Genomic DNA, 23,004 nt, shown 5'->3' with positions numbered 1-23,004 from the left:
GATGTTCTTTTTGAAAGAGCAGAAGAATGAAAGCCTGGGCTAGCTTGTGGCCTGCTGCCTCTTCCTTCCCCCCAACCCCAAATACTCTGGACTTGCGAAGGGTGTTCTGGAACTGTAAAATCAGCAGAGGCTCTTAGATTATCTTCTTACCAAAAAATTTTAGCAGTAGCAGGTCAATATTTTTAAGTACTTTTAACATCCCACTTTGAAAACTATTAACTACTGTTCCTATATAATAAGAAAAGACAGTGATTTTCTTTCGGTAAGTTGTTTATTGTAAGATAATTTACAAACATCTTGCTGTCTTTAGTAGTTTAAACAATGGACCAACAATTTCTTCTGACAAGGACAGCAGTAAGCTAAAAATAAAATCAGCTGGCTGAATTTTCCTTCTTTATCTGAAAAACAAAGTACAGAACAAATAAAAGTCAGTTTTGGAGGGAAAAATAATGATGTCAAGAGACAATACCTATTTAAGTGGGGTTTAAAGAACTGACTTTACACAATAAAATGTTACTATATACTAGTTGTTCTCAAATTTTGGTCTAGGGACTTTTCTACGGGGTCCATGAAGGCAAAACTACTTTCTTATTTGCCTGTTTTACTCATTCTCAAGAGTACATGGTAGCATTTTCCAGGGCTAAATGACATGTACTATCAGGACAGAATGAATACAGAAACAAATGAGAATCTAGCTCTCTTCTATTATGTCAGACATGAAGGGGTCCTGAGACCATCAAGTTTGAGAACCACCAGTCTATATTTAATATTTCAAAATAATGCTAATTCTCTATCCGTAAAGTTTATTTAATAAATAAAAAAAAAAAGCGCCTGGCATTACCCATATGCTACCACAAGCTGGCAGCTACTATAAATGGGCCAAAATCTAAATCTCAGAGAATCTGTTTCACTTGCTTAATCAGCGTCAATCGTTATCTAGCTAGATTTCTTTCTGGTGGGGTTTGGGGAGAGAGTGTGAAATATTGCCACTTTACCTCTTGTCTGAGGATGAAACTTGGTTTTCATTAATCCCTGGTTATTATGTTAGAAAAAAAGACAAAACAAGCCAGTCAAGAAGCAATCCATGCTAGTTAATCAGGTATCATTTCCAACTAAAAACATCCGTTTCCACACTCAGGATCTTGAGGAAATCATGTAAATTAGTTACCAAACTATTCCTTTAAAACAGATCCGATGCCTGTTATAAAAAGTTACTAATTTCATTCTGGTTGGAACAATAAAACCATGTTGATGCAAGAAGGCAAGACTACTAAGTGTAATTGAAGCCACTACTTTCCCAATAAATAGTACACAGTGTATTACTAAGGAGTCAAATGTGTTTGTATTAAATAGTAGTTTTAACCAGAATAATTGATAGGTTACAGAGCATGCAACCACTCATATACACACTCCAAGCTTGGACTGCACAGCCAACCCTAAAGGATTTAGACGACTTTTCTAGAGAGCCAAGATTTAATAGTCAATTTCTGATTCTCAGTTTTTATGTCCCAATCTCCCTCTCCTCATTTCCCCTGGTTTTGTTCCTTTTTAGCCAGGTTTCCCACGTTTCTAGTCAAGGAAGAGGGCAGTCCTCAATACTGCAGATGCTGTCTCCTCGTGTTTTATTCCCAGCATTCCTTTTTCAAGAGCAAAACAGGATCCTTGGTTCCCTGGATCACAGTCCCTAGAAACTTCAGAATGCAGCTTTCTCCCCCAGGCTCCCTCACACTTACCACCCAAGAAGAAAACAGCTTAGCATTAGCAATAGGACATACAGCAAGGAAGGGAATGAATAATATGCTTATGTAATCCTCGCCTTAGCCCCCGTGTTATAGGACAAAACTGAGTCACAGAAAGAGTATCACAGCCAAGTTTATCATGCTAGGAAGTGGCAGGACCATTCATCATTGCACTGTACTCTCTGATGCTAACACAACATTAGTGACTAGACTGAGAGATGGGTTAGTCTTAACAAAGTCATGCTTGGAAAGCAAACTAAGACAAGGATGCCTGGGCTAGCAAAGCTGATGGATCTGACTGACAACTTATACAATGGTCTCCATCAGTTTTATGTGTCTCTTTGGCATTCTGCCCAGTTTCTATCCTGGGGAGATAATACTTCCTTAAGTATTTAAGGAATTACTTAATACCCAATTTAAATTTCACCTTAGTGACGAACCTATCTATCCCTGATTCTCAAACATGGATCCACATTTTCACACACCCACTGAAATGTTCTCTCTCCCTCTTCTGAATTTCCACCTCTTAGGGCACATCGCTCATTCGCTCAACAAGTATTTACTGAGGAAGTATGTGCCAGGTGGTAGGGCTACAAAAGTAAGACACAGTCCCTCCCAAGCCACAGGAGTACAGGCAGATAAAAAGGCAATTCCTAATAAAATAGTGTAAATGCTAAAAAGGGGAAGCACAGGATGCTCAAGGGTGCTCCACCCGAATGGTGAAGGAGGGCTTCCTGGAAGAAAGGCTTCTCTCAATTCAGGAGAGAGAGAAATGGAAGTCTGTCTATCAGATGAAGAATCCAGGATCCAGGGTGCAAAAGGAAGAAAAGAATGGCATTTCAGGCAAAAGCACATGACGTGTTTGTAGAACTGAAGTACATCAATGCGGCTGAAGTTCAAGGGAAGTGAGACGTGGTGGTGGTTAAGACTAGACTAGAGTGTTGGTGGCCAGAAAACACAGGATCACATTATCTCAAGCTAAAGTGTTCTGCAGGATGATTATGTAAGAGAATGGATTCTATTCTTTTCCTTATAACAGCCTGTTGCAAGGCCAGACAGTAAATATTGTAGGCTTTGTGAGTCACATACTGTCTCTTTTTTTAAACAAAATAACCCTTTCAAAATGTCAAAACTGCTCTTGGCTCTGAGCCATAGTACGCTGACCCTCTTTTCTCCTGCAATTTCTAAGATAATTAGAAAAGAGGAAAAGAGTTTCCCTGTGGAGGCTGTGAGCTCTCTGAGGGCAAATACTGTCCCCACTACATCCTCAGTGTCTAGCACAGGGTCTGACACATAAGGGGCACTTGATATCCTTATTAATTCAGGAGAGAAATGACAAGGATCTGCATTAGGTGGGCATAAAGGGGAAAGAGTCAAGGGATATTAACAAGGTAAAATTTACAGAACTTAGTGACCAATTAGGAGGAGGTGAGGAAGAAGAGTCAAAGAAACTTACTATATACATTTACCTCTCATCACAATTACCTGCATGTTTTTGTTATCCTGTTACAACAGCAAAGCCTTGATCACATCCTTTGACACTTCCTAGCACTGAACTTGACACACGGTGGGGGTTCAGTTTAGTCATTTTAAAAATAGACTCCCCATTTTCTCAACCCTGGTTTCATAAACCTTAATATTTCTAGACAACCAAGAAATTTTCTTGAGGAAAATGGTACATTATCATATGGTACTAACATAGAAAATTTAGTAAGTAAAGAACCAATTTTGACCAAGATTTACCAAAAAACCCAAGATTTAAGTGAAACCAAACCCAAAACCAGTCCTATAGTTGGAAAGCTTGGTTTGTAATGTTTTAAGTTCCAAAGACAGATTTTATAAATAATACTAAATTATTTACATCCTTATTCCTAATGCTTTAGGAAAGTGAGAGCTAACAATATACTGATTTCAAAAAGAAGAAACTAAGCCCAAAGGTTTCAGCTTGAAACAAGCAGAAGAAACCAGAGATCTCATTTTCACCAAATCTTTATATCCTTAAGGTAGATTACAAGGTTAGGCAATGGATCATTTCACCTTTAGCACAACAAAACTGAAACTGAAACATCGTCACGTTAAGCCAGCAGACACGGAAGAGTGGAGGAAAAGTGTCTGGAGGCAATCTGCTGCTACTTACAGAGCTGCTGCGCCGGAGATGATTTCAATCAACTCTTTCGTGATGACAGCCTGGCGGGTGCGGTTGAACGTCAAGGTCAGTTTGTCAATCATCTCGGCTACAAACAAACAAAACAAAGGGATTAGACAACACTATCTAACACGACGAAAGAATAACTCATTCCTTAATGTATTCAGAGGTGTATGTTGCTTAATTTAAAAATAAGAATTTTTATGTCTTTTTGGGTACCAAAGCTGGCCTCTCAAAAAATTTCACAAAGATATTTTTACCTCTTCCATAGATACCTTTTCAAAGTACTTGCAAATTTACTGCCAACCAAGTGAGATATACTTCCTTAAAGGCAGAGATGATTATTTGTCTGTCTTTTGAGATGGAAAAATTCAAGGAAAGAGATGGTCATTGGTCAAAAATGTCATAGAATCAGTGGCAGAATCAGTGTCTTACTCAAACAGTAAGACAAGAGAACTGAGGACTGGGACTAGATCCTTGTTCTCTTGTTTCCTGGTCTACTCAAGGGACAGTCATGTTTTTGATGCAAAGGTCCTCACGCTACTCTCAGCAAGAGAATAACGCTTTCAGAAGAGATCCACTGTGTGCTTACAAGCGTTCTTGCTGGCGTTGTCCATGGCCGTCATCCTGGCACTTTGCTCACTCGTGGTGGACTCCTTTAGAGAATAGTAGATGATGCTAGCCAGATTGTATTCTTGGTAATTCTGCAACACGTCAGCATCAATATCATCATAGATACTCATGCTCTCTGAAAGAACAGGTCATAAATTTCTTTGAAGTTACATAGTGCAAAGAGGGATTAAACAAAAACAGCTTACCAGTATAAAAACCCTTAATAATTACAGAGCAGAAGTCAATGTAAGATAGGTTAAAACATTCAGTTCTCAAAGTTTCATCTATTTCCACACTATAGATTATAGGTTTTCACCAAAATATAATGTGTAAACAAAGCATTTGATATTCTACTGTAAATGCTTAACTTACTGAAACCTAAGAAGCGAACAATTAAAATAACTTCTCTGCATTTCATGGTCATGAGGTCCCCTGGATAGCATCAAACAGAGTGCCTGGCACAATGTCAGCAAATACTCAATAAATATTTTTTTAAAAAATAAAATCTTTAAAAAAAAAAAAAAAATAAAAAAAAATAAAAGAATGAATGAAAAAACTGAAACTCGTTTAGTGGAATACAAAAATCCCAAATTAGCCATTTGATTATTGGAGAAATCTGCAGGTGTCCATCAGGTAAATGAGAGGGAAATGGAATACGGAAGAGGGGGGCAGGAATCAGAGACCGACTTACATCTTGTTGATTACAATGCAGAAATTTAGTGGCACACCTCAACCTTCATTTATTAGGGTAAAGTGCTAAAGTACTGTACTTCATCAAACTTAAAATGCTATGGATGATAACCCCGATTTTAGACCATTAAGAAAGAAAATAACAACAATTAAAAATGGCATGCCATTGACTGGCAGAAACATCCCAACTTCAGAGACATTAAAATGTTAAAAAAAGTATACATCTTAATACATGAAATACTATGTACAGAAGGGGAAAATGCCTCAGGAAAATAAAATCGGTTCCAGAATATTATTTCTAGGATGCTACCCTGAGCAATGATGACGTTACTCAAACAGTAAGACAAGAGAGCTGAGTGGGTCAACACAAATCAGTTGTGAGGACTGTTCACGTCACGACTCCAGAGCGGCTGAATGTACTGTGCTTCGGGAGAGTTCCCAGACAGAGACTGCAAAGCCAATCCTAGCTAGGCTCTTCAATCTCTGAGAACAGAAAACACGTCTAATCATTTATTTATTTATGTTCTCTTAATGAAGGAATGGAGTCAGAGTCATTAATGAATGGATCAAGAGATCATGGAAGCCACTGACAGACGGTGATAAAGCCCAACACGGTTCTGTTACTGCCAAAACAGGCCATCCTGACAAACACTATTTTCCCAAAGGTATAAACCTCTGCTTTCTACACAGAAAAATCCTTTTCCTGCAAAAACTACTTACCAGCACTTGCAACAGTTTCAAGGGAAAAGATGGGCTTTTCTTCTGTCTTGTAGGAGATGACAGACCTAGAAATTACACGAGCAAATGTCAATCTCAAAATAATAAACTGTTAAGTAAGCATTTACTTGTTTTAAAGGATGAACACAAGCATGAAAAAGCTTCGATTTCTAAATTTTTCTTGCCTGAACTTATTAAAGATGATAGACCCTTCATCAAATTCATATCCGGAATTTAGCAGTTCAAGGGCAATGGTGGACGCATCCCCAAAAGTAGGAGGTTTTCTTCCCACTTCTTTGAAGGACACCAGAAACTGGTCAGAGTGAGTCCTACAAGAGAATCAGATCACACAGAGTAGTTTAAAGGAATACTTCTGCCGAAATAACACAGGGAACGAGGGAAAGTATTATCACTTTGGATCAAGTTTTTTTTGGGGTGGGGAGGGGGGTGTTCACTGAATGGAGTTGTTCCATCCATTATTATGATTATTTAGTGGCTGCCAAGAACTAAGGACTAATAATCAGGCCTCTCTTGTGTTATATTTCTCTATGCCTTGATTTCTCTTCTTCCCATCTCAGTTAACTGCTGTTCACTTCTGACATTTCCAGGCTGTGCTGGCTCTTCAGAGTCCTTGTTTGTTTAAAATGGCAACTAGCTTTTGATATTCCTACTGCGTTCCACTCATGGGTTGGATGAAGGAGAAACACAAGTAAAAAAACAGAAGAAATCTATATATTCTGATTGTCCTAAAAAAACAAAAACAAAACCAAACCCTCTCTATGGGTATAAAAATAGGTAACCAAAAAAAGACACCTTGCTGAAATAAACTATCAAAGATACTCCCACTTATTCATGCTTGCACCCATTTACACATAAACAGTATCTATTTAAATTACCTATGAAGTATACCCCTGATTTTATCACCAATTCCAACAAGCATGACTTCTTTCCCAGCTGCTGTGAGCGTGGCCACCTCACTTTTCATCTGTTTAGCAACCGAGGAATGAATAGCACCACAGAGCCCTCGATCTGAGGACACACCAATAAGGAGGTGTTTCTTCTTGTCTTCGGGCACCTTAATATCAGCTTTTTCATACAGAGCTTAAATACAAACAAAAAAGCAAGAATTTAAAAATATGTAACATATACGAAATAAAGCAAAGATCCCTAATTTACAAAAGAGCTGAAAGAGTTGGCTGTTTTCGAAATGATGCATTTAAATGTAGGTGGCATCTGATATAATCAAAACTGTCTGTGTACTTATTCCATTTATAATCAGGTTGAAAACCATAAAGGTTTAATTCTCTATGTGATAAAGGCTCCAAGGGCCAATCAATTTACCTCAAATGTTGACTTAAAGAAATCTCTAGTACAATTAAAGAATTTATAAGGAGGTCTGAATTACAGAGTACCAACTTACCTAGATACCAGACTTGGGAAGGATGCAAATCTTCAGTATACAAGCAAAAAAGTAAGAAGCAAATATTTACTGACCTGCTCATATAATCTGCATATCAAGCTCTTATAAAAACTGTTGGCATTAAAATAGCAGATGCCACTTTTATTCTGGGGATTGCTTTGACCACCTCACTTGGTTGGTCTAGCCTTGTCAGCAGCAGAGGCCAAGAGGGGATTAAATGGGATGAAATATGCAGATTTTACTGGGGAAAACAGAGGAAATGGCTGTGGGAGAAGGCAGGAAGGAATCAGAAGGGCCATCACAACATGATGCAGGTCTGACCTGCGGGAAAGAGGGAAGAGAGGTCGGGTGGCAGCTTCCTGGACCACTGTGCAGTTTAGGGGAAGTTCAGCAAGACCACTGGGGAGGCTGCAAGTATCCTGCCTGCTCAGGTGCTGGCTAGGCATGGCCCGTGGGAAGCATGGCCTGGGTGCAAACGCAGGGTGAATTCCAGCAGCTGGTGCCCCTGTAGGTACAAGGTGCATCTTCACAGCCACCACATTCGCCCATTTCAACAAAATTCCTGCTATTACCTTTTTCATTATAGAGCAGGGATTCTCAAACGCCAAAACTTGAGGACCCTCCATAAAAAGCAGAGAAGTGGAGTGATGGGCATTAAGGAGGGCACTTATTGTGATGAGCACTGGGTGTTGTATATAAGTGATGAATCACTAAGTGCGACTCCTGAAACCAATGTTACACTATATGTTAACTAACTAGATAATTTTTTTTTTTCTTTTTAAAGGAGGCTCCACCCTGGGCATGGAGCCCAATGCAGGGCTTGAACTCACCACCGAGAGCAAGGCCTGAGCTGAGATCAAGAGTCGAACACTTAACCAAATGAGCCACCCAGGTGACCCCAACTAGAATTTAAATAAAATTTTGAAACAAACAAACCAAAAGCAGAGAGAAGTAAATATTCAACTCCAAAGTTCAGGGGAATGGGGAGAATATTTCTTTTAAGTCTCTTTTTATGTTTTATATTGTACAGCATAAAATGCCTGTTAAAATTTTCTAATTTAAATATTTAAAATAATTAGCCACTTAATATCTAGCAGGTAGTATTTGGTTTGAAGGACTTCAGAACTGATTGGCAGCCTTGGCTTGAATTTTTAATATTTTACCACAAATACTCTCATCAGACATCTAAGCCAGTTTCTTCATGAGATAATTTTGTGATTATGGACTTTGGAGGGAAATAAATTTATCATACTTATTCATAGCAGCAAAAAAGGTGAATATTGAAATAACTTTCCCTTTTCATATAAATATGTAATTTATCAACCAAACTTTACTGAGCCACCGAGGTGCTTAGGATTTATTGTGCAGCGAATGGGACTCGTGAGAGCAAAGGGCTGGAGTTGATATGGATCGCTGAAAGCTAACCTACCAACTGTCCTCTGCACCTGTTACATGAAACTAAATGTGGCGTTTTTAGAGCGAGGACTCATTTCCACCAAGGCCTACTGCTCTATCATTTTCTCACGCAAAGTTAATAAGCAAAATTTGCCTTCTTTATGGTTGAGTTTAAACCTTCCACTCAAGTACTCATGAGTCCTGTCCATGCCTGCTCAGTCAACTCCACTGCAGGCTATCACCTCTGCACCCCGCAGTCTTAAACCAGCACATCACAACATCACAACATCACAGGACGACGTCAAGCACCTGAGTTGAATGCACTATATTTCTAAGTTCTTTTGAATATACAGTTAATAATCTGGGAAAATTTTCAAAGTATTTTCAATATTCACAGTCACATACAGCGGTTAACAGGCAGGCTTTGATGCCAAACCACTAAGTATGTGACCTTGGGCAAGGTACTTGATTTTAGTGTTTCTCATCTGTAAAGCAGGGACTCTAGCAGTTCTGACCCTTGTAGGATTGTTGTGAAAAACGAGGAATGTCTAACACTCAGATTAGACCTGTCGTCACCAAGCACCAAATAAAAGTCATTAGTGGTGATCTTTGTTAAACAGTTCTTCATAATTTGTGAATTATACCCTTCACTTACCCAAAGATCCTATCCCATATACTCGAGCTGGTTTCAGCTCCCTCTCAGCTCGGGCATATTTTGCTGCCGCTACCATTTTCATAGACTTGGTGATTTTCTGGATGTTTTTGATTGACTTTAGTCGCCTGGTAACTGAAAAAGAGAAATACTGTGTTATGATAAAGGAGTTACCATTTCACTTGTGAATTTATCGCAATAGCTTTCTAAACTGTGAGGTAGAATAAGTAGCACTTAGACCATCAATTAACAGCATGATGCCAATTGAGGCTTGAAGTTAGAATGAGTACTGAGCAAAGGTGAAAGCCAGCCGCTGCTCAGACAGGCAAGGAGGCCACGGGAAAGCTAACAGAAGGTCAAACCCAGCTGCCACTTAGACAGAATAGGATGGCCGCAGAACAGGGCGGCACACATTAAAAACATTTAAATAGTTTCTTCTACTCATATCACTGTCATGGTACAGACAACAGAATCAGAACCACCGTGTGTTGCCTCACACTGGTCTTTTCCAAAACCAGTTCAATGTCACACACCTATGACCTAGAATATTTTGTCAATTTTTATCAAATATACAATGGGCTAAAGCAACATATCTTTATTTCTATTTGTCAAAAATTAGCTTTTCTTAATTCACATATTGAGATAAAGTACTTACTATCTTTTAAAGTTGCCATATTTCGAACTTGGATCCTGAAAATGAAGATTTTAAAAATATTTTAGTTTTCTGAAAAAGAGCCCCTAATACAAGAAAAACTATCAAATTTAATAAATTTAAAGAATGCCCCATAAAAAAACAATCTATTAAATATAGGACTCTGATATACAGATATTTATACACATACACACACATATTTAATCCCTTAATACTGATACCAAACCTTACTACCAAAGGCCTCATTTCATCTGCCCTAACAGCACAGACCTTCCACCAGTCACGATGGAGATCACACATGCCCCTAGTCCCACCTTCAGGCCTCTGCCTATACAGTTTCCATGACAAAAAAGTCCTTCCCATTGTTAGGCTATCCAAGTATACTTAAAACCAAGGTCAGCCACCTATAAAAAGCTACCTTGACTTCCTTAGTTCACTGAACACTTAGGATCAATTATACATTCTAACATGACCACATGTGTGAAAGTACAGTTTATTTAAACCAGTTCTTCTTCAACTCAAAAAAAATGTACTAAGCAGAGGCGCCTGGGTGGCTCAGTCGGTTAAGCATCTGCCTTCAGCACAGGTCATGATCTCAGGATCCTGGGATCGAATCCTGCATCGGGCTCCCTGCTCAGCGGGGAGCCTAATTCTCCCTCTCCTCCCCACTCATGCTCTCTCTTTCTCTCAAATAAATAAATAAAATCTTAAAAAAGAAAAATGTACTAAGCATCTACTATGCTCCCGGACATGGTCTGTGACCATAGGAAGCATACTATTATCTCATAAACAAGATTCATAAAAACTTAAGATTTACATAAAATGTACATTAAATATTTTTCTAGTCTTTATGATTACAGTGCTAATGCATAAAAGTAAAAATGATTTGACTTCAATGTATGTTAAATATACACACACACGTCTACATTTATGAAAGCTACATTTATGAAAGATAAATATGAGAGGATTGCCACCCTACTAAGGAAGACAACATGCTATCAAATAGAAATTATCTGTTAGGCCTTAAATCTCTACAAAGTGTCTGTGTTGGCTCAGAAAGCTCCATGGGAGAACTGAAGAATCTGTGAATTTGTGCATAAAGAAAGAAGGCCTAAGGAGGACATTCCCAAACAGGATGTAGTTTTGAAGCTGGAGACATAGGTTGGGTTAATTTAAATTTTATTTTATAGGTAGCAGGGAAACAATGAATACATACAAGCCCACAACCAGTTTAGTTTTTCAGTAAAGTACCTCAGATGGCAGTGTAAAACACAAAATGATGTTGGAATATTGATGACATGGGGACTGCATGGGGCTGCTGCAGTTTTCAGACTGGAGAAGGCAAGAATGTGAACTAACATGTTGGCAAAGCAACAGGAAGACTAGATTTATGAGCAAGTTCTCAAGAGTGAAGAGGAAACCAGTAAGAATGATTTCTAATTTAAACTTTTTTTTTTTTTTTTTTAAGATTTTATTTATTTATTTGACAGAGAGAGACAGCGAGAGAGGGAACACAAGCAGGGGGAGTGGGAGAGGGAGAAGCAGGCTTCCCACCAAGCAGGGAGCCCGATGCGGGGCTCGATCCCAGGACCCTGGGATCATGACCTGAGCCGAAGGCAGACGCTTAACGACTGAGCCACCCAGGCGCCCCAGAATGATTTCTAATTTAATGACCTGAGTGGATAGTGTCATTAAGCAAGGTAGAAAAACTGAATGGGGATGATCTCTCTAGAGATAATGAATTTTAATGAATATGACATAAAGACCATGGGACAAGGTGGAAATGTCCAATGGGCTTGGGAAACGTGAGATTTTTGAGCCTTGAGATACAGATCTCTAACTCATGGAACATGGATGTTGGTGCCAAAATAGGGAAGGAGAATTAGAAGCAGAGGGAACATTTCCTAATTTTATGAGACCAGCATTACCCCAATATCAAAACCAGATAAAATCATTGTAAGAAATGAAAATTAAAGGACATTGTCTCTCATGAACATAGATGCAGAATTCCTCAACAAAAGATTAGCAAATTGAATCCAACAATATATTAAAATGAATTTTATAGCACAACCAAGTGAGATTTATTCCACGTATGCAAGGCTGGTTCATCATTTAAAAATCAAAGAATATAATCCATCACACCCACAGGTTAAAGAAGAAAAATCATATGGCCAATAAATGCAGAAAAATTTTTTGACAAAATCTAATGCCCATTAACAGTAAAAATAAAACCCTCAGCAAATTATGAATAGAGAACTTCCTGAACCTGATGAAGAACATCTACCCAAAACCCCTGTGGTTTAATGATGAGAAACTAGGAGTTTCCCCCTAAGGCTGGGACTAAGGCGAGGATGTCCTCTCTCCTCACTCCTATTCAACATTGTACCGGAAGTCCTACCTAATGCAATAAGACAAAACAGGAAATAAAAGGTGTACAGATTGGAAAGGAAGAAATAGTAAAACTACCTTTGTTCATAAATGACACAACTGTCTATGTAGAAAAATCCCAAAGAATTGGCAAAAAAACTCCTGGAACCAATTATAGTAAGGTTGCACAGTACAAGGTCAATACATACAAAAGTCAACTGCTTTCTTTTTATCAGCTATGAACACTTGGGAATTTCAAGTTAGAAAAATAGCATATTAAAAAAAAGAAAAACAGTATCATAGAATTGTAGATTTAAAAATGGTTAAGATGGGGGTGCCTGGGTGGCTCCGTCAGTTAAGCGTCTGCCTTTGGCTCAGATCACGATCCCAGGATGGAGCTCGATCCCAGGATGGAGCTCCGAGGTGGGGGGCTGGGAGGGGGGTTCCCTGCTCAGCAGGGAGTCTGCTTCTCCCTCTCCCCAGCTGGTGCTCTCTCTCTCTCTCAAATAAATAAAATCTATAAATATAATATACATAATAATATATATAACATATAAATAGAAATAAACAAATCTTTAAAAAAATGGTTAAGATAGTAAATTTGTTATGTGTATTTTACCACAATTAAAAAACACACAGAAAAAGACTACATATACATCTAACAAAATATGCCACAAGAAAACAACAAAACTGATGAAAGATCTAAATAAATGGAGAGAGATTCCATACTCATGAATAGGAAGATTCAATGTTACTAAAATATCAATTCTTCCCAACTTGATCAATACAATTTTTGACAAAACCTCAGCAAGTTGTTTTATATATATCAATAAACTGATTTTAACATTTATATGGAAAAGCAAAACACCCAGAATAGCCAACACAATATTGAAGAACAAAGCCAGAGAACCAACACTACCTGATTTCAAGACTTACTATAAAAGTGTGGTAATCAAGACAGCATGGTATTGGTGAAAGAATGGGCAAGTAGATCACTGGAAGAGAGAACCCAGAATTTCACTCATAAGTGAAATCAAAAACAACAACAAAAACAAATGAAAATACAAACAAAAAGTAGAATGAGACCTACAAACACAGAGAACAAACTGAGGGTCGCCAGGGTGAGAGGGGTGGTGGGGGATAGGCAAAATGGGTGAAGGGGAGTGGGAGATACCAGCTTCCAGTTACAGAATGAGTAAGTCTGGGGAATAAAACACACAGCATAAGGAATAGAGAATCTAGAAATAGACCCACACAAATACAGTCAACTGATTCATGTTGGATACAGGAGCAAAGGTAATTAAATGGCGAAAGGATATACTTTTCTACAAGTGGTGCCGAACAGTGGACATCCATATGGAAAAATATTAATCTAGATAATAATCCTACACCTTTCACAAAAATTAACTTGAAATGACTCATAGATCTTAAGGATAAAACACAAAACTATAAAACTTCTATAAGATATCACAGGAGAAAATCTAGGTGCCTTGGGTATGGCTCTAAGTTTTTAGATAAACATGAAAAGCATGATCCATGAAAGAAAAAAATGATTAAGCTGGACTTTATTAAAAACTTATGCTCTGTAAAAGCCACTATTAAGAGAAGGAAAATCCAAGCCACACAATGTTTACAAAATACCTATCTGATAAAGGACTGTTATCTAAAATATACAAAGAACTCTTACAACTCAGTAAGAAAACAAACCACCCAAATAAAAAATGAACAAAAGATCTAAACACAAGCCTAAGATAAACAGATGGCAAAAAAGCATAAAAAAGGTGCTCAGTATCGTGTCATTAGGGAATTGCAAATTAAAACAATGAAATACCACTTCACACCTGTAAGAATGGCTAATTTTTTTTTTTTTTTTTTTGAGAGAGGGAGGCAGAAAGAGAGAGAGAATCTTAAGCAGGCTCCACGACCAGCATGGAGCTGTCTCAGGGCTTGATCCCACAACCCTGAGATCATGACCTGAGCTGAAACCAAGAGTCAGATGCTTAACTGACTGAGCCATCCAGGTGCCCCAAGAACGGCTGAATTTTTTTTAAAATGACAATTCTAAATGATGGCAAGGATGTGGAGCAACAGGAACTCTCACTGATTGCTGGTGGGAATACAAAATGGTACAGCTACTTCGGAAGATGGTTTGACAGTTTCTTAAAAATCGAAACAGTCTTAACATATGATACAGCAATCACGCTTCTAGGTATTTACCCAATTGAGCTGAAAACTTATGTCTACACAAAAACCTACACACAAATGTTTATAGCAGTTTTATTCACAATCGCCAAAAACTGGAGGCAACCAATGTCTTTCAATATGTGAATGAATGGAAAAACGTGTACATCCATACAATGGAGTTATCCAGCAATAAAAATAAATGAGCTATCATGCCACGGAAGATATGGAGGAACCTTAACTGTATATTGCTAAGCAAAGAAGCCAATCTGAAATGGTTATATACTGTCTGATTCCAACTATCTGACATTCCAGAAAAGACAAAACTACAGCAAGAGTAAGATCAGTGGTTGCTAGGATTCTGGGGAAAGATTTTTAGGGCAGTGAAACTATTCTGTAACGGTAGATACATGTCATTATGTATTTGTCAAAACCTACAGAATATACCACAAAAAGAATGACCTTAATGAAACCATGCACCTTAATAATGTATCAATATTGTTTCATTAATTGTAGTACATACACCACACCAATGCCAGATGTGGTTAAGTGGAGAAACTGTCCAGAGTGGGATGTGGGTATCTGGAACTCTCTGTACTCAACTTTTCTAGAAATCTGAAACTACTAAAAAATAAAGCCTCTTCACAATACCTTCAGAAAAGGATATTATAAAATTATGTTTTATGATCCCATTTTTGTGATTATATGTATATAATATGCATAAAAAGTTTGAAAAGGTCATAACCAAAACCTGTATTTTTAACAACCTTTCTCTCTCTTTAAAGATTTTATTCATTTGAGAGCAGAGCAAGCACGAGTGGGGGGGCAGAGGGAGAGGGAGAAGCACACTCCCTGCTGAGCAGGAAACCTGATGTGGGGCTCGATCACAGGGCCCTGGAATCATGACTCGAGCCAAAGGCAGACGCCTACCCAACTGAGCCACCCAGGTGCCCCAAAATCTGACTTATATATCTTACTATTGGTGTTATGCAGCCATAGACAAAGAAATATAGAGAAGAGGACAGAGACTACATGAAAAACGTTAGATTTAGTTGTAAGAATGGATCCACTAATGGATAAGACAGAAGTTGTCAAAAACTGACAAGTTCTGCTGTTACAGAGCACTTACCTGACATACTGACCATTCCATTAACATCTGTTCATAATAGCACTTGGAAAATAACATCATTTGTTGATTTTTTTTTTTTTTTTTTGTAATACCTACTTTTTCACCCCAACCAATCTAAATGTATAGACTATAAGGAGTGACATTTGGACATTATGGATTTAGGCAAATACTCCAATTTAACGGATGTAAGTTTCTAGTCAGAGAATATCAGGGAATAAATCTGAATTGCATGCCATATTTGGATGAACACAGAATGTTTTGGTTTCCACAAGTATCCCAAGTGAGAGGTATGAAGAGGTAGGATCTTTTGTGATTATTTATGCTGTGCACATGCCCTAATTTCCTATTTTGAAGTGCTCTCATGTTTAGCTTTCATTCAGTTCTAAAGACGTCTACGTTATTTTTAAGTACAATTTGAGTACATACAGAATAACCATAAGCTGATCCCAACTCTCTTTAGGGGCAGCTTGCTCTACTGAATATATAATTTTTGCAAATGAAAATATAAAGTTTTGAATCAGTTGTTTGTTCTGGAAACTGCATCAAATCCTGAGAAATCCTTGGGAGATTATTGGAGAAACTTAAAACATATCAGATATAGCGGATAGAAGTCAGAGGTTGTGGATTACCATTATTTTTTTTTAAAGATTTTATTTATTTTTTGTGAGAGAGAGCAAGTGTGCATGAGTGGGGGGAGCGGCAGAGGGAGAAGCAGACTCCCCGCTGAGCAGAGAGCCTGATGCGGGACTCAATCCCAGGACCCTGGGATCATGACCTGAGCCGAAGGCAGACGCTTAACTGACTGAGCCACCCGGGAGTCCCAAGTTATTTTTAATTTTATTTTATTATTATTTTTTAAAGATTTTATTTATTTATTTGACACACAGAGAGAGAGCACAAGCAGGGGGATCGGCAGGCAGAGGGAGAAGCAGACTCCCCGCCGAGCAAGGAGCCCGATGTGGGACTCGATCCCAGGACCCTGGGATCATGACCAAGCCAAAGGCAGACGCTCAACAGACTGAGCCACACAGGTGCCCCTATTTGAAGTTTAAAAAATCAAATTAAAAAAAATTTTTAAGATTTTATTTATTTATTTGAGAGAGAGAGAGAGAGAGCATACAAGCAGGGGGAGGGGCAGAGGGAGAAGCAGTCTTTCTGCAGAGCAGGGAGCCCAACTCGGGGCTCAATCCCAGGGCAGACGCTTAACCGACTGAGCCACCCAGGCACCCCTGTGGATTACCATTATTTACTATGATCATACAGCAGTGTTAGCAAAACTAAGAGTAGTAGTAGAGGAGGGAGTCCCAGCAAGGTTGCCAGGGGAACGATTCCTTAAAGAAATTTCAGAGTTTGCAAGAATGTTAAGATGTATGCTGTATAAATGTAAAAATTAAGGAAGAAGCAGCATCAGCTAATTCTTCAGGGGAAATTATGAAGTATGTCTAATTCTAATAATAAATGATTGTATGAAAGTCCATCACCTGCCTATCCACCAAAAAATGACTCCCTGGCACTTTTCCCCCACGACCACCCATGATCCAGTCTTGTTTGGCAAGTACAATAAACCTTCTTATATTACATTTTATGTAGGAACTGCATAATGTCGTTTTCAATTCATGTATCTGGATCCATACTAGCATTTCTCCTACCACGCTATGTTCTTTACAAATACTCATTTAATCTTCATGCTAACCCAATGAACTGTGCACTATTATTACCTCCATTTAACAGATGAAGAAATGGTGGCACAGACACTGAGTAACTTGTCCAGGGTCACACAGCCAGGTGAGTGGCAGTCGAGATTCAAATCCTGGTAGTTGGCTCCAGAGTGGATCTCCTACACTACATACCCCGATGCCTCACATTTTTTACTTTTACAAGTAAATAAATACCTGCCACCTCAATCTCAGAATGTAATCTGCCTTCTGTCTCCTGAAATGCCATCTCCCTTCCTTTTCCACAAATATAATTCAATTAATGGCTATTGGTATGCTACCATAAAACAGTTCCACTTTAGAGAATGGGGAACACAAAATAGAAATGTTTCTTCCCCTGATCTGAAGACAGAAAAAAAAAAAAATCACACTTCTCTTCCTTATTTCCATTTTCTTACATGCTACTTAAAAACAAGTTTAATTTCCCGAAATTTTGGGTATTTTACTGATATCCTAAACAACTAATATAATTTCACTAAGATTTTAACAAGGCCTAATATTTAGCTAATGTTAGTAAGCTAACCTCCCTGAAACAAAACCTATAACAGTAACAAATGGCATTTTTAAAGCTTCCAATAACCAAAACAGAACGGAGAAAATGCCCCTTCCTGGTTCTGTAAAGGCAAAGCTATTTTTCTCCCCTTCCAAATTAATTCTGTGGAGTGTGAAACATTAAGATGGTTTTCATTTCTGAATTTAAAAGGCAATTATGAACGGGAAGCAAAAAGGCACCCAGAATAATGGAATACGTGAAAATGCTTTCCCTTAATGTTTGATGAATATTCATAACCTACCAATTTAAAACCAACATTCTAAAGGGGTTAAGGTCTGGATTACAACCTGTATCTGCCGATGTAGGTTCCAATTTAGGAGCCTAACAGTTCCGTCAGACTACTCTTATTTAAAACCATCCTTTATTATAAGATCTTCAAACTGCCTTACAAGTTTTTTTAAAAATTGCTACAATTTTACGCAAAATATTTTGTCGTTTCAGAAACTCTTTCTATTTCTTAAAGATGAATTCGGATACTACCTCAGGTGAAAATACTGACAGATGACATTTCTGCACCGCAACAGGGGAAGGAGAGCTGATGTTTGGTGAGCGCCCCTGCATGCCAGAAACTGTCCCATAAAGCTCACTAAGACCATATGTATTTGTTTAGCACCACTTTTTAGTACTTTCCATAGTACCAACTTGGTGCAGGGCAGGCACCCAACAAATGTGTGCTGAGTGATTAACAAATGGGACAACCTACATGACTGAGAGTCCAACTACGGTGACTTAATTGCCATGAACACTCATTTTCAATATTAGAAAAAAATCTGACTTTGAAGGCAAATCCACCAACAGTTTTATGTAGGTATTCACATCCTACTCATTACCTCATTACCCTAAAATTTTTCTCTATTGTTATGAATTATTTCCTTAATGAAAAACGTACCTATTTCCATTAAGGCTTTCTAGTCCCTCCACATGAAAATTAGGACACAAAATCTAGTTTTGCGCTGCAGCTCGTTAGAATTCTTCTTTACTGTAAAACCGGAGAATTGCTACACTCAGCTTTTAGCCAATAATCCCCTTAGCACCGCGTCTGAAATTCTTCCAGACTCTGTCTAGCTTTAAGACATTTCATCCTATTATATGGTACAACCCACAAACCAACGTTTATCTGCCTATTGCGTGGCCTTCTAATATGAAATTTTTTTTCCGGAAACCAATGTTTAAATTCCTTAAACTTGCACGGCAGTTAACAGATGGCGATCGAAAGCCATCTATCTCCTCCTCCTCAGGACCTTCGGACAATTTCATGACCTTGCAGGGTTACTGCTTCAACATAATGGTTTCAAGACAGGGCTAGGTGTCTTTCCCTTCCGATCGCCATCAGGCGGATTTTTAAGGTCCCTTTTGCACCTGTACTACCATAAGCCCACGAAGGCACTTATTTTATTCAGCAGTGCCCAGCAAAGAGCCCGCGCTACATACACGTCCTGGCTGAATCGAACAGGTCTTACTGGTCCATGCAAACCCTGCCCAGCACTAGAGGGTTCCAAAAGGCGTCAAGGACAGAAAGCACAACCTAACCTTCCCTAGACCTTTTCTTAGGTCTTCCCCACCCCCTTTGTGGGCCCGGGGAAAGACTCCTCGGTCTTCACCAGCCCGCACGCAGCAGGGGCTCCGTGAGTGTTAGTTGAGTGAATCTCAGACCGCCCTGAAATCAATTCAGACTAAAGTCTCAACCCCGCGGTCCAAGATGACCGCTCCTCGTGGCCCTCACCCCGCCCCACCCCGCCTCAAGAGACGTGGCGAGCCCTTGCTGTCACCGCAGCCCCTTCGAGCACCCTTCCCGGATCGGAGGGGCTTCCTGCAATCTGGGCTTCCCGGGGCCTCCTAGGGACTGGGGGCCTCGCAGGCCCTGCGACCCCTGTCCTCCCACTCGCCTCCACTCGCTTCCTCTTCCCCCTAACCGAACTCCTCCATTCCTCGCAACCCTCCCGTTCCTTCCGCAAGCTGCCATACCATTGCGGCTGCACGGCGCAGGCCGAGAGCCCAGCGACGCCCGCCCGAGAGAACATGGTGGTACCGGCCCGGCTGAAGGTCGGTCAGACAGGCCTCACCACGCATGCGCGGGACCTTCCCGAGGCGCCCTCCCACCCAGTTTTCTCCTTTAGTCTCGCTTCCTCCCGCCGGACGGAGGGAAGCCTCGCGAGCCTTGGGTGCTCAGCCTCCGAAGGTCCCACCTCCTTCCGGCTCGCGGCTGGTATTTGGTCCGCCCACCCCTCCCCCCGCCCCCCGACAGCTTCATTCCGCTTCCGGCTGGCGAGGTGCTGGGCTTCAGCAAAGTTGTCGCTACAGTGGTCGCGATGGGGAAGTCAGATTTTCTTACCCCAAAGGCCATCGCCAACAGGATCAAATCCAAGGGGCTTCAGAAGCTGCGCTGGTATTGCCAGATGTGCCAGAAGCAGTGCCGGGACGAGGTAGGCGGGCCTGGATGGGGCCCTGCTGGAGATCCAGGTTCAAGCCCCTGACACTGGGGGTGAGGGAGTGGATCTCAGGTCTCTAGTCGTGGGTTCCGCGCTGGGCGAGTCAGCTTCTCAAGTCAGTAGGGCCATCCTTACCTGCAGCCCTCATCCTAGGGGGACCAGTGGTCTCTAACACCTCATTCCTCCACGATCTTCCTCCAAAAATAAATGAAATAAGAAAAGGTTTTGCAGCTCTCGTAGACGTGATGCTACTCAAGCTGTCATGAAACGGGGGGCGTTGAATAGTGCAGCGCCGGATGCCTGGGGGAGAACAGTAACAATCATCTCTGACCTGACTCGACTCAAGAGAAACAGGATGGTTAGGATTCACACCTCTTTTCGGGATTAGATGAAAAAGGACAACTAAGCTCTGGCACACTACTCACCTAACAAGCGTTTATGGAGCACCTACAGTGTGTCGGGCCCAGGGTATTACTGTGGATAGGATCGTGGACGGGAGTCAGACTGTCAGAATCCTGAATCCCAGCCGCGCCACTTCCTAACTATGTAGTTTTGGCCACGTTGCTTACATTCCCTCTGCCTGTATGCTTATCTTGTAAAGTGGAAATAACAGTTGTACCTACCGGTAAGATTGTGAGTTTTAAATCAGTGAATTATGCGTTCAGTGGCTCAGGGGGTCTTTGGGCAGATATAGGAAGTTTTGTATGCCATACAATGGAGTTTATACTTTTTTTCATTAATGAGGTGGATGATAAAGCACCTTGAAGAATTGAGAGCAAGCTAGTGACAGGATCCTATTTTTCTCTGGAGACTGAGTTGGATTGGGTAGGTGCAGGGGAACATTGGGTAATTGGAAGAATCTACTCGAGTGTTTCTGCAGCGAGAGATGAGATACTTAAGTAGGACTTACACTGAATAACACTGATGCAGTTTTTCCTTTTCATTTCTCTCCAGTTCTTTCTTTTTAATAGTCAAGGTGAAATTCCCACACAGAAAACTAGAAACTAGTACAGTGAACATTCATATATCCATTACCCATATTTAACATTTTAAGCAACTTGCCTATCTTTACTTTTTTCAGAAGTTTTTTTTTAAAAGATTTTATTCATCTCTCTGACAGAGAGAGAGACAGCGAGAGAGGGAACACAAGCAGGGGGAGAGGGAGAGGGAGAAGCAGGCCTCCCACTGAGCAGGGAGCCTGATGCAGGGCTGGATCCCAGGACCCTGGGATCATGACCTGAGCCGAAGGCAGATGCTTAACGACTGAGCCACCCAGGCGCCCCTCAGAAATATTTTAAAGTAAGTTGCAAATATCGGGATATTTCATCTCTGAATACTTAGGTATTTAAATACTTAAATACCTAAGTATTCTAAGATATTTGGCTATTTTTCAAAATAGCCACGATGAACATCATCCCACATAACAAAATTAATAAAAATTCCCTTATGTCATCTGATACACACTCCATATTCACATGTCCTCACTTGTTCCCACAAATGCTTTTTAAAAGTTATTTTCAAACCAAGATCGAATCAAAAGCTATGAATTGGATTTGTTATTTGGACTTTAAAAAATAGATTTTTTTTTAAGAGCATTTTTAGGTTCACAACAATAATGAGCGGAAGGTACAGAGATTTCCCATACACACTCAGGCCTCACGTATATACAACTTCCCCAGGATCAGCATCTTGCAAAAGAGTAGTACTTTTGTTACAATCAATAAAGCTACATTGACACATCATCATCACCAGAGTCTTTAGTTTATAGTAGGGTTCACTGTTGATGTTGGATGGTCTATGGGTTTGGACAAACGTATAATGACACATATATCCATCACTGTAGTATCATACAGAATAGTTTTGTTTCCTTAAAAATTTCTGCAGTTGGTTATTAGGGCTTTTATTTCTCTCTCAATTCTAAACTGAGTATAGAACCCACTTCCCTCACCCTCCCTTCTGCCCCCCTGAAACCCAATTATTTTTCTTTTTTTTTAGTTAATTTTTTTATATGCCTATAGTTGACACACATTACACACACATTACATTAGTTCCATTAGTTTCAGGTGTACAACATAATTTATACCTTATGCATATACAAGTTTATACCTTATGCTGTGTTCACCACAAGTATAGCTATCATCCGTACCATACAACATTATTACTATACCATTGACTATATTCCCCATGCTATCTTTTTTTTTTTTTAAAGATTTTATTTATTTATTTGACAGAGAGATAGAGAGAGAGCGCAAGTAGGCAGAGTGGCAGGCAGAGGGAGAGGGAGAAGCAGGCTCTCTGCTGAGCAGGGAGCCGGACATGGGGCTCAGTCCCAGGACCCCAGGATCATGACCTGAGCCGAAGGCAGCCGCTTAACTGACTGAGCCACCCAGGCGCCCCCCCCCCCATGCTGTACCTTTTATTCCCATGACATATTCATTCCATCACTGGAGACCTATATCTCCCACTTCCCGTCACCGGTTTTGCCCATCCTCCCACCCCCTTTTCCTCTCCCCTCTTGGCAACCATCAGTTTGTTCTCTGTGTTTATAGGTCTGATTGTGCTTTTGTTTTTGTTTATTCATTTGTTTTTTAGATTCCACATATGGGT

General features: G+C 39.9%; 2 protein-coding genes across 3 annotated transcripts in view; one reads left to right on the top strand and one right to left on the bottom strand.

Moving 5' to 3' along the window:
* Window positions 1–252: 252 nt before the first annotated feature.
* ATP5F1C (ATP synthase F1 subunit gamma) lies at window positions 253–20,087 on the bottom strand. Of its 2 annotated transcripts, XM_032425802.1 has the most exons (10): window positions 19,934–20,087; window positions 10,027–10,061; window positions 9,375–9,506; window positions 6,801–7,005; window positions 6,090–6,233; window positions 5,908–5,972; window positions 4,478–4,633; window positions 3,877–3,973; window positions 996–1,032; window positions 253–398 (listed from the first exon to the last, which is right to left on the bottom strand). In XM_032425802.1, the coding sequence occupies exons 1-9, from the start codon at window positions 19,987–19,989 to the stop codon at window positions 1,026–1,028; spliced, it is 897 nt and encodes a 298-aa protein (XP_032281693.1). In that variant the 5' UTR covers window positions 19,990–20,087; the 3' UTR covers window positions 253–398; window positions 996–1,025. The 2 variants fall into 2 exon arrangements, with proteins under 2 accessions (XP_032281693.1, XP_032281694.1); XM_032425803.1 differs by lacking the exons at window positions 253–398; window positions 996–1,032 and having other exon boundaries at window positions 3,873–3,973.
* A 64-nt stretch (window positions 20,088–20,151) lies between these two features.
* KIN (Kin17 DNA and RNA binding protein) overlaps window positions 20,152–23,004 on the top strand; it is a 34,907-nt gene continuing 32,054 nt past the window's right edge. Inside the window, exon 1 of the mRNA XM_032425780.1 lies at window positions 20,152–20,391. Within this exon, the coding sequence (XP_032281671.1) occupies window positions 20,278–20,391 (114 nt within the window). The 5' untranslated portion in view covers window positions 20,152–20,277. The remainder of the gene's footprint in view (window positions 20,392–23,004) is intronic.

This window comes from Phoca vitulina, unplaced genomic scaffold (genome assembly GCF_004348235.1).
Source record: "Phoca vitulina isolate PV1807 unplaced genomic scaffold, GSC_HSeal_1.0 scaffold33, whole genome shotgun sequence".
Lineage (NCBI taxonomy): Eukaryota > Metazoa > Chordata > Mammalia > Carnivora > Phocidae > Phoca > Phoca vitulina.
Note: the sequence above shows the minus strand (reverse complement) of the source record. Positions and strands in the feature narration are given on the sequence as shown.

Excerpts from the sequence above, each read along its gene's own strand:
- ATP5F1C (XM_032425802.1), bottom strand. The coding sequence starts at position 19,989 with ATGTTCTCTCGGGCGGGCGTCGCTGGGCTCTCGGCCTGCGCCGTGCAG. Across the intron at positions 10,062-19,933 it reads TGCGCCGTGCAGCCGCAATG|GATCCAAGTTCGAAATATGG; the intron begins GTATGGCAGCTT and ends CTTCATTTTCAG. Across the intron at positions 9,507-10,026 it reads TATGGCAACTTTAAAAGATA|TTACCAGGCGACTAAAGTCA; the intron begins GTAAGTACTTTA and ends TCTCTTTTTCAG.